General features: G+C 38.5%; 2 protein-coding genes across 2 annotated transcripts; both read right to left on the reverse strand.

Moving 5' to 3' along the window:
* Positions 1–351: 351 nt before the first annotated feature.
* LOC110171937 (uncharacterized) lies at positions 352–5,432 on the reverse strand. Its single transcript, XM_020937743.2, has 3 exons — positions 5,319–5,432; positions 3,929–4,396; positions 352–2,756 (listed from the first exon to the last, which is right to left on the reverse strand). Exons 2-3 carry the CDS (start codon positions 4,233–4,235, stop codon positions 2,416–2,418), a joined length of 648 nt encoding a protein of 215 aa, XP_020793402.2. The 5' UTR covers positions 4,236–4,396; positions 5,319–5,432; the 3' UTR covers positions 352–2,415.
* Positions 5,433–6,652: 1,220 nt separating this feature from the next.
* On the reverse strand, positions 6,653–10,254 carry LOC110171934 (zinc finger and SCAN domain-containing protein 2-like). Its single transcript, XM_020937740.2, has 2 exons — positions 9,651–10,254; positions 6,653–8,097 (listed from the first exon to the last, which is right to left on the reverse strand). The coding sequence occupies exons 1-2, from the start codon at positions 10,009–10,011 to the stop codon at positions 7,631–7,633; spliced, it is 828 nt and encodes a 275-aa protein (XP_020793399.2). The 5' UTR covers positions 10,012–10,254; the 3' UTR covers positions 6,653–7,630.
* Positions 10,255–10,684: the final 430 nt, after the last annotated feature.

Consider the following 10,684-nt stretch of genomic DNA (forward strand, 5'->3'; position numbering starts at 1 on the left):
AGGAAAGAAAGAAATTTAATAATGAAAACTAATAAAAGAAATTATAATAATAATCAAAAATAATATTTATAATAAAACAATAATACCACTATTACTATTAATAATGTTGTATTGTATAAATTGTATTTATATATTATTATATTTATTTATTGTTTACAAATAGTAATACATATAATAAAAAATTATAAATAATAAAATCTAAAAATACTACTACTACCAATAATAATAATAAAATGATTTATTTATATGTATTTATTGTTAAAAATAATAAATAAACTCTTTAATAATCTCTAACAAAGTTTTTATTATAGATGGTTCAAGTGTTAAATGTGTAACTACAAAATAGGACCTCGTAAAGTGTTGCATAGCTTATTTCAAATTTATTCTGATTTGCAAAATATTTCTGGAACATCCATTCGATCATAAAACATTAATTACAAAATGGGTACACAACTGAACACTGAGCTTATTCTGAAAAATGCAAAATTTTAACATGACAGGAATATTTTAACTACCAACATAACAAATACTTCATTACCAAAATGCTTCAGTCTAAAGTTAAAAATAGCAAAAACAGCAATATAAGAGTGAATAAAAATAAATAAATATAAAACTACATTTTAACACTGATGCCAATTCAAAATCTGACTCTTCAAAGTATTTATAGGTGTATAGCGACTTTTGAAAGAAACAATATAACACTGATTCTGATTCATTCATTATTTTCATATTATTATGATGTTTAGTCCTTTTACTTTTTTGCCCTATTGTGACTCGTCTCAAGAAATGTAACACACACAAAAAAGCAACATTTTAGCTGCCCCCATCTGTATTCAATATCACAAACAATTTACGATACAATGGCGTGGTGTTATCATTTGAAGCCCAGCAGTCTTCAAGAAAGATTCAGGTCACGACATTTTTGTGCTAGAAACCAATTATTCTGAAGTAACACAGCAACAAATGTTTTGGAGGAATTCATCTGGACTTTTTAGGCTGAAGATGTTTCACCTACCTCCAAATAGTGAGACTCTGATTCTGGAGAAAAAACAACTGGGGGCTGATTTTGTCTTGCCTTAACAAAAGGACTACACCATTTGTTCACAGCAGAGGATTTTCCGCTGGGGGTTGGGGTCTGTTTGTGGCTTTCAAATGAGATCATAACATTCTATAGGCCAATCATTTACAGATGGGGATGTCTGCTATAAAGTTATAATCTCACTATGTTATATTCTGGACATTTAAAATCAAAATATTGATGTAACACAACTTAATAAAAAGAAATAAGTTCACTGATTCCCGGGTTGAAAAATTGCAGAACCCAATAGGTGCTGATGTTGCCCCAAACATCATCACAACAAAGTGCTACAGAGCAGGGTGTGTGAACTGGTAGCGGTGGAAACGGGGGTAGATTGGAGCAGCAGCTCTACTCCGAACTCCTCCTGTATGACTGAGCTCCTCACCCGATCTTGAATGAAACGCCCAGCCACTCTGAAGAGGAAACTCATTTTGACCACTTTTATCCTTTTGGTCATTACCCAAAGCTCTTGACCATAGGTGAGAGTAGGAACGGAGATCTAAACCTGGACTAAATTTGGACGAAACCAGGAACATAGGTGAGAGTAGAATGTAGACTGAGCTGTAAATTTGCCTTTGGACTCAGCTCCTTCTTCACCACAACAGTCCGATACAGCGACTGCATGACTACAGACACTGCACTGATCCAGCTGTCGATGTCACGCTCCATCCTCCCCTCACTCGTGAACAAGACCCCAAGATACTTGAACTCCACCACCTGGAGAGGGCGCTACCTTTTTCAAATCGAGAATCATAACCTCGGATTTGTACGTAGTTCCATAGTGAACCTTTGACATGGACCAATTCTGAAAAATAAACTTTTCAGAGCTTTTAACCATGTTATAATCGTTTCCTTCTCAAATACCCTCTCCAAGTGGTATTCAGTGTGATTCATGCATGTCTGAGCAATCTTTACGCTCCTGTATTCAAGACGTCACTGCTCTGAGCCATTTTGACGCAAATGAAAAAAAAAAAGTCTCTAGTGTGATGAGCAGCTATCCATCGGAGGGGCTCACAGCTCTTTGTTGTGATGAGGTTTACGGAGACATCAGCTCCAAATGATAACATAATTCTCCACGGGTGCCATAGATTATAACACAATAGGGACAATAGTTCTTCTTTAAGTCTTATTTCATCGTCTATCTGTGTGACCTCTCGTGCCGCACACAGTTATCTTGCCTTGAAAACATTTTACCACACGTTCTACAGCTGAAGGGTTTGGCTCCGGTGTGCACGCTCTGGTGACTCATGAGTCTCTTCTTGGCTGTAAACGTTTTTCCGCACTGTTCACATCTGAGCTCGCCCTTCGCGTTCAAATTGCTTTTCTTTATGTTTCTGTTAAAGCCTCCATTTTGTACGTGATGGGCTATGAGAAACGGGGAAAATCCAGGTTTTTGCGAGTGAAATAGCTCCTGATTCTCGTTTAGAAGTGAGTCCAGAGGGAGATCTGATTGTTGGAAATCTTCTAGCTGTTCTGAATAGTGCATACGGTAACTTTGTAGTTTCGTGCGTTGATTCACTGCTCTCATCAAATACACAAGTGGCATTAGCAGTAGAAGTACCATCGGAAGTAGTAGTACACAGCGGAGGCGGAGACCATAGGCCGTGGTGGAGATCAGGATCAGTTGTGTCGAACTCTTCAGTTGGCTCACACTTCACCACAGGCTCAGGGTCCTCTTCTGAAAAGACAGCAATATTTTAAAGATGCACTATGTGACTTTCTTGTATTAAACAGCAAATTGTAATAGTTATTTAGGTAAAATTTCTGTAAAACTTCTACATTCTATAGACCAATATTATTTAATACAAATGGGGGAGTCTAAACTTAAAGGTGCATGGTAGTAACGTTGAGGTAGAGGGACCGTCACCTGCTTGTTTCCATGGATATGTCATTGATCTGCCTGGAATGTTCCACAGTATGACATTAAACAGCTCTACTTTACATTTATTCAATTACAAGTGGAAAAACAGAAATTTTGACTGTGAGCGGGGCTATATCTGACCTGTAACTTGCTTAGGTTTGGTCTCCATGAAGATAAAAAGGTTTAATGCTATACTGTAACATCCCAGACAAAACGACAACATTGATCTCCACGGAGAAAAGCATTTGTTAAAATGGAGATTGTTGTTGTAATACAGTGAGTTCTATAAGGTCTAGTCCCTAATAGAGACGATCAGGCTAAAATAATGGCTAAATTGTGGCTGTGACACTAAAAGTCTTTGTTAAACCACTTCTTGTGCAAAGTTCATATGAAACACAACCATTTTAATCATCAAAACAGAGAAAATGTCAAATGTGTCGCATAAACGAGTTTCCTTCCTATGAACAAGCAACAAAACTGTAGCTGTAACAAAATAATTTAGTAAAATATACCAAAAAATACTCTTGATTATATATCGATACAGAAGCCCTCGATATCGATATTGTATCAGCACATTAAATGATATAATGTATTCATATTTTGATATTTTAGCACACCCCTAGTGGTTAATAATAAAAATGTTAATGTAGGAAAACTGTTATGCAGAGACCGTTCGTGACTAACATGAGCCAGTATAGTCACATTTTCTTTTTATTTTGGTCATTTTTAAACAGATTTATTGAATTTTACCTAAACAATTGACAATTTATGCTTCTCTTTACTGTTGGCAGAGATCAGATTGGTCAAAAATATGAATACCTGGGATATTTCTTTCTTTCTATAAAACTGGGACAAATCACTGGTTTTGTATAAGTTATCTGGGACAGGGGACGCAAGGCTCAAAACTGAGACTGTCACGGGTAAACAGGGACGTCTGATCACCCTAACATCATTTTAACTTTACTTCTAAACAAAGCTGTCTCTGTCACCTTTGGTCCACACTTGTTGGCAGGTCTCGGTCTCGGTCTCCTCCGGTTTTTCCTCCTCCCCGGGGCTCCCAGCCGCCTCCTCCCGGGCTCTGAGCTCCTCCACAGCGGCTCGCAGCTCCAGTATCTCCAGGTCCCTCTGCTCTATGTCCCGCTCCTTCTCTCGGATCTCCCGGTCTCTGTCTCGGAGCTCCAGCCTCAGCTCCACGGCTCCGTCCTCCACTAAAGCGGTCACTTCAGCCACTACCGCCTTCAGCAGAGCCTCCATGATGGCCGTGAGCTGCGAGCCGAACGCAGCCGGGAAAGACATGCTGTTTTCGGGCAGAATAATCCTCCAAAGACGTTAAAACTCCAGAGTTCCGCGTCTTTCTCTTTTTGCACTGATGCTTTAGTTTTGTTTACTTCCGGGAAACAACTTCTTCTTCGGTCATAGCCGCAGACGAGGAGCGCGCCATGTTGTGATACTGCCATCTGCAGGAGAGTTGTGAGAGTCAAGGAGAGTCAAAATATGCCTAAAGATGTTCCAAATGTGCCCCAAATGTGACCAAAATATGCCTCAAATATGTCTCAAATATGTATGCCCCAAAGATGAGCCAAATATATCCCAGATATGCTCAAAATACACCCCAAATATGGTCAAAATATGACCATATATGCCAAAAAATATGCCCCAACAATGAGCCAAATATGACCAAAATATATCCTAAATATGCCCCAAATATGGTCAGACTACACCCCAAATATGCCTTGACCAAAATATGACCAAAATTGTCTTAAGATATGCCCAAAATATGCAAAAATTTAGCCCAAATATGCCCCAAAATATGCTTCATGTGTGGTCCAATTTCATGTTCTTAATGGATGATACTCGTAGGATTGGGCCCATGCGGCATTTTGTTGTCATGACGTTTTCGGCCATGTCCGCACCCAACCATGCCGAAGTCAGCGCATTTGTTTGGATCGATATTGACCACGTTAACATGTTTTTTAATTCCAAATTCAATGACTGACAAGTTCAGTAATGGGACTTTTGACTCTTTGGATCCAAATCTTTTGAATCCATTAATTTCAAGGAGCCATTCAAAAGACTGGCTCTTTTTATATTAATTTATATGACAGAAGCCAATGTGAGAACTCATTTTATCTAAAACTAACCACAAAGAGAAATCAGCAAGGCTTAGATTTGATTTAAATGGTTCAACCTGAGAGTGGGAGAGTGCTTACCCTTTGAAATGATGATTATCTAAATAAAAATATGCACTTCAATCAAAATAATTTACTCATTATGATCCGAAATGTTTTTTGTGCACAAATCTCGTGTGATCTGCTTCTTTCTGTGCCAATTCTTTTTTTGGTTCAGCGAAAAATACATAAAAATTAGAATGAATCATACCTGGCTTCAAAGATCTTGTTCATGAACATCACATCACTAGAACTAACCCGCGAAGGAAATGCAGCCTCTCTTGGAAAATCAGTATCTATACTTAACTTACAAACATTGAAAAGAGAAGATATCACAGTCTTGTGCCATAAAAGTGTTAAAATAAGAAAATCACTTCCATTAAAGAAAAAATGCAATAAAAATGCAACATTTTAAATATAAATTGTGAAGAATTGCAATTGTTTTTTTTTTACTACTTTTATTACTAAAACTAAAAGCTGTGTAGTTAACAGTTTGTGTTCACTAAATCACAAAATATAACTAAAAAATGATGACAATTACATACTATATCTTTTTACAGTAATAGTCTCAATATTCCAAATACTTTCAGAGGCAAGTATAACTGTTTGGCCAGGAATATCCAAGAAGAAAGCACTGCAATGTTTCACAAGTTCGTCATAGTGTCCTTGTGGCTAAAAGTTTTTCTACAGATAACAGCCTGTGTTAAAACATAAAACATAAAAAATTGAGGAAGCTGAAAACCATTAATAGCCAGTGTTGGGAAGGTTACTTTTAAAATGTAATCCCCTACAGATTACAGATTACACACCCCAAAATGTAGTTTGTAACGTAATCCATTAAATTGCTTAAAGTGAGTAACGTAATCTGATTACTTTGGATTACTTGATATTGTCATGTTTTTTTAAACGACATGAATGTAGCAACCACATTCTGAAAATTCTTGTTTGTTGTCTTCAAATTGTCTGAGCCCAAGTCTCCATGAATAAGCAACTGTTTGGTGTAGAGAAACAAAGACCACGATATCTTAATATAAGAGGTTTTGTCTGTTAAAAGACAATAACAAGATCAGCCTTTCCTTAAACATATTAAAAAATATTATTGATAGAGAAATTATTTTTTATATGAGATCACCTTAAATTATGTCAACCTACTGTTAGGTGTCATGTTGTTTAGACCTGGTTTAGTCCTGGTTTATCCTTTTAGACCTGGTTTACTCCTGATTTTAGACCAGGTCTAGACCAGGTCTTTAGTTCTGGTTTAGTCGTGGTTTAGTCCTAGTTTAAACCTGGTTCTGTCCTGCTTTAGTCCTGGTTTAGTCCTGGATTAGTTCTGGTTTAGTCCTGGTGTTAGTTCTGGTTTAGAGGCGCACAGGAGGAAGTGAGGTTTACGCGAGAAAACACAGTCCTCACGCGGCGCACGAGACGGCAGTGTCCGCGCTGTAACTACGGAAGGAGACGTGGTCCGCGGGTTCTCAGGTTGATGACGATGATGAAGGTGTTTGTGTGTGTTTGTGTGTGTTGTGTGTGTTGTGTGTTTTTGTGTGTTTGTGTGTGTTTGTGTGCGCGTCCACTCATGTGGCAGGTCACTATAGGACAGTAGTGCAGATATTATGAGTCTATGCAGGTTGTTTTCACCATTGCCAGTAGCTCCTGTTTCACATTTAAGTTGTAGGCGATTTTATTTGTTGTTTTTTTTGTATATATCTCACATCGGGAGAAGAATTTCCAAGACACAAATGCATTTTTACCAATGCACTGCTGCTTCCACTGTGTGACTGACACCGCCAACTTTAACATGACGTTTACATCGCTCTTATTGCGCACGTTCTGTTTGGGTTTCCGGCAATGAGTGGAATTACCGAAGTAAAAAAATAAATAAATGGAATGTAGCACAAAATGTGAAAACAGGAAAATACCACCTTATAATCCACTTATTTCAGCAAAGTAACTGTAATCCAATTACCACTCATTGAAACAGTAACTGTAACGGAATACAGTTACTCATAATTTGTACTCTGATTATGTAACAGCGGTACATGTAATCCGTTACTCCCCAACACTGTTAATAGCTCACCTGTTTGGAGAACTTTTGACCATTCAAAAAATAAAATATGTTGTTTTGATCATTTTTGTTACATTGTGAGACGCCAGCGAGATGAACATTAACACATTATTAATCTGGGACGACTCTCCAGAAAGAGCTGAGAAATCAAACTTTAGTAAAATCCAGTCAAGAGAAAACAACAGAAATCTTACTCTCCACAAATGCACAAAGCGCTTCCCTCTGCACCATTTTCACAGACAAAATAGTCTGTATTTCTGCTAAAATTGTCCATGTCACCTCTTTCGTTCTTTCTTTTGTTTTGCTTCATTTGGGCGCTTCACTTTTGACTCCGCCCAAACCACAATGCTGCGCTGTGATTGGCCTGCTCATCCAGTGGCTGCAGTGATGTCACATGACCGCAGCCTTAAGACCACAGCAAAAACATGCATCATCTCACAGCTCTTAACCTCACAGCCCTGTTATTTGCAGCAGTCGAGTTTCTGGTGCCTGCCCACGCTGTCTCTGCGGGTGAACCTGCGCCCGCACCTGTGGCAGTTGTAGGGCCTGGCACCCGTGTGGACGCTCTGGTGCGTGATCAGGCGGGCTTTTCCTGTGAAAGTCTTTCCGCACTGATTACACCTGAACCCCGCCAACTGCCCCGTTGACGAAAACAGCTCCTGATTCGCGCTCAGAAGAGAGTCCAGCGGCGGATCTGCGTGTGGAAGATGAGAGAAGTCTGTTTCTTGAGAACTGTACATGAAACTCTGTGATGTGTCAGAGCTGTTCCTGTCATCTGAATAGGCGCCAGTAGCAGTAATAGTAGCACAAGTATTGGACGCAGTAGTATCAGAAGTAGTACACTGAGGAGATCGGAGAGGAGATGTAGCAGTTAGAAAATCTGTTGGCTCCCATTTCATTTCATCATTAAAGGCGTCGTCTTCTTCTTCTGAGAAAACAAAAACAAAAATATTATACAAATGTCTGCAGGTCATATCAAGCTTCATTTACCATTTAGAGATGCTAGGATTCATACATTTTACAGTTTAAAAACATAAATTTCAACCAAGATAACGTAATCCAATAAGGTTCATTTGGTCTTCTGATAATTTATGTTTTATTAGGCTCTATTTTCACATCACAGCAACATCACGTGACCACTCTGAGGAAGACCGCTAGTGAGCAGTCCAAACTGTCAGGTATGAAAACAAACATTTGGTCTGAAAAAAGAACCTAATAACATACAAAGTAACATAATATTTGATTTGAATCTTTGTTTTAATGTCAAGGAATGCAAAGTCTGTTCACATTTTCTGCTAAATGTTTTGTTATCCATGGCAGTAATATACAATGTTACTTATTAAAAGCTGTTTCATTCAGAACACACATGGCATTATGAATTTGCAAGTAGGGCTGGGTATTAGGGGTGTGCAAAAATATCAGAATATCGATATATCGTATAGTTTAATGTGATGATACAGTATCGATATCATGGGCTACTGTATCGATATATCACCAAGAGTATTTTTAGGTGTGTTTTACTAAATTATTTTGTTACAGAGCTACAGTTTGTTGCTTGTGGAGTGAAAGGAAACTCATTTATGCGACACATTTGATATTTTTACTGTTTTGATGATTAAAATGTTTATGTTTCATGTGAACTTTGCACAAGAAGTGGTTTAACAAACACTTTTTGTATCACAGCCATAATTTAGCATTTATTTTTATTGAACCGTATCAACCGAATCGAAAGTGCACTGTATCGAAATATGTATCGTATCGTGGCCTGTGTATCGAGGTATGTATCGTATCGGCAACTTCTTAATGATACCCAGCCCTACTGGGTATCATTAGGAAGTTGCTGATACGATACACAGTCAACGATACAATACATAACAGTGCACTTTTGATTCGATACGATATATTTCAAATTGATTCGATACGGTTCAATAAAAATAAATGCTAAATTATGGCTGTGATACAAAAAGTGTTTGTTAAACCACTTCTTGTGCAAAGTTCACATGAAACATAAACATTTTAATGATCAAAACAGTAAAAATATCAAATGTGTTGCATAAACAAGTTTCCTCCCACTAAAAAAGTAACAAAACTGTAGCGCTGTAACAAAATAATTGAGTAAAATATACCAAAAAATACTCTTGATATATCGATACAGCAGCCCACGATATCGATACTGTATCATCAAATTAAGTGACATATCGACATTTTTGCACACCCCTATTTGCAAGACAAAGTGATTTATTTATATATGGAACTGGATTTAGATTTTGGAACTGGCAACCCAAATGAGAAACTATTTCAGCTTTCTGATCATTCTAAAAACTAAAACAAATTATACCATACAACTAAAAATGCAGTACCTTTAATTTGGTAGGTTAAATAGCATTTTACTGATTCTGTAATGGTCACTAATCATTTAACTTTGTGTACAGAATCATTAGATTTTGATGTATATACAAATTAGACGCTGTTTTCTCTCACCTTTGGTCCACACTTGTTGGCAGGTCTCGGTCTGGATCTCGGGCTGGATCTCGGTCTGACTCTCGGTCTGGGTCTGGATCTGTGTCTCAGTCTCCTCCGGTTTTTCCTCCTCCCCGGGGCTCCCAGCCGCCTCCTCCCGGGCTCTGAGCTCCTCCACAGCGGCTCGCAGCTCCAGTATCTCCAGGTCCCTCTGCTCTATGTCCCGCTCCTGGTCTCGGATCTTCCGCTCTCTGTCTCGGAGCTCCAGCCTCAGCTCCACAACCCGATCTTCCACCGCAGCGGTCACTCCAGCCACTAGCGCCTTCAGCAGAGCCTCCATGACGGCCGTGAGCTGCGAGCCGAACGCAGCCGGGAAAGGCATGCTTTTCTCGAGCAGAATAATCACGGTAATAAACACGGTAAAACTCCAAAGCTCTGTTTACAACTCTAGTTTCTGCGGTTTCCCGTTGTTAACTTCCGGAATAGCGTCTTCTTTGTTGGTAGCCACTGCAACCAATAGGAACCGACCAAAGACATAAAACGCTAGATGTCTCGTTCAACCTACGCGTAAATACCGCCGCCATCTTGGTACAGGGGTTCCATGGTCTAAGGCAGTGTTTTTCCAAACTTTTTTTTTATTTCTGGGGACATTTTTTTAAAGTCACAAACCTTCGCAACCCAAGTCAATAGATATTATTCATAAACCTCAAAATAAAGATGGATTTGAGCATTACTGAACATTAATGAGGATGCTGAAGATGATTGTTGACAGTGATCATGTCTCTGAACAATTAGCATTACTCAAGTTTGAAACAATGAAAAACAGTAATTGAAAGGATCCATAAAGTCGCCTATTTGGACATTAAATGTAGACCATATCTTTTTCTTTTCAACATTCAACACTGAACCAGAAATACTGGAACAAAATTGTCTGTAGAACTATATATTGCAGACCTACATGAAGATCGTGACAAGGCGCCCTCAATAAAATCTCTTGCGACCCAGTCTTTGGGAAACGGTGGTCGAAGGCATAGACTGCATATAGACTGTATTTA

The sequence above is a fragment of the Boleophthalmus pectinirostris genome, unplaced genomic scaffold (genome assembly GCF_026225935.1).
Source record: "Boleophthalmus pectinirostris isolate CB_2022bp ecotype Guang Dong unplaced genomic scaffold, ASM2622593v1 HiC_scaffold_16, whole genome shotgun sequence".
Taxonomy (NCBI): Eukaryota; Metazoa; Chordata; class Actinopteri; order Gobiiformes; family Gobiidae; genus Boleophthalmus; species Boleophthalmus pectinirostris.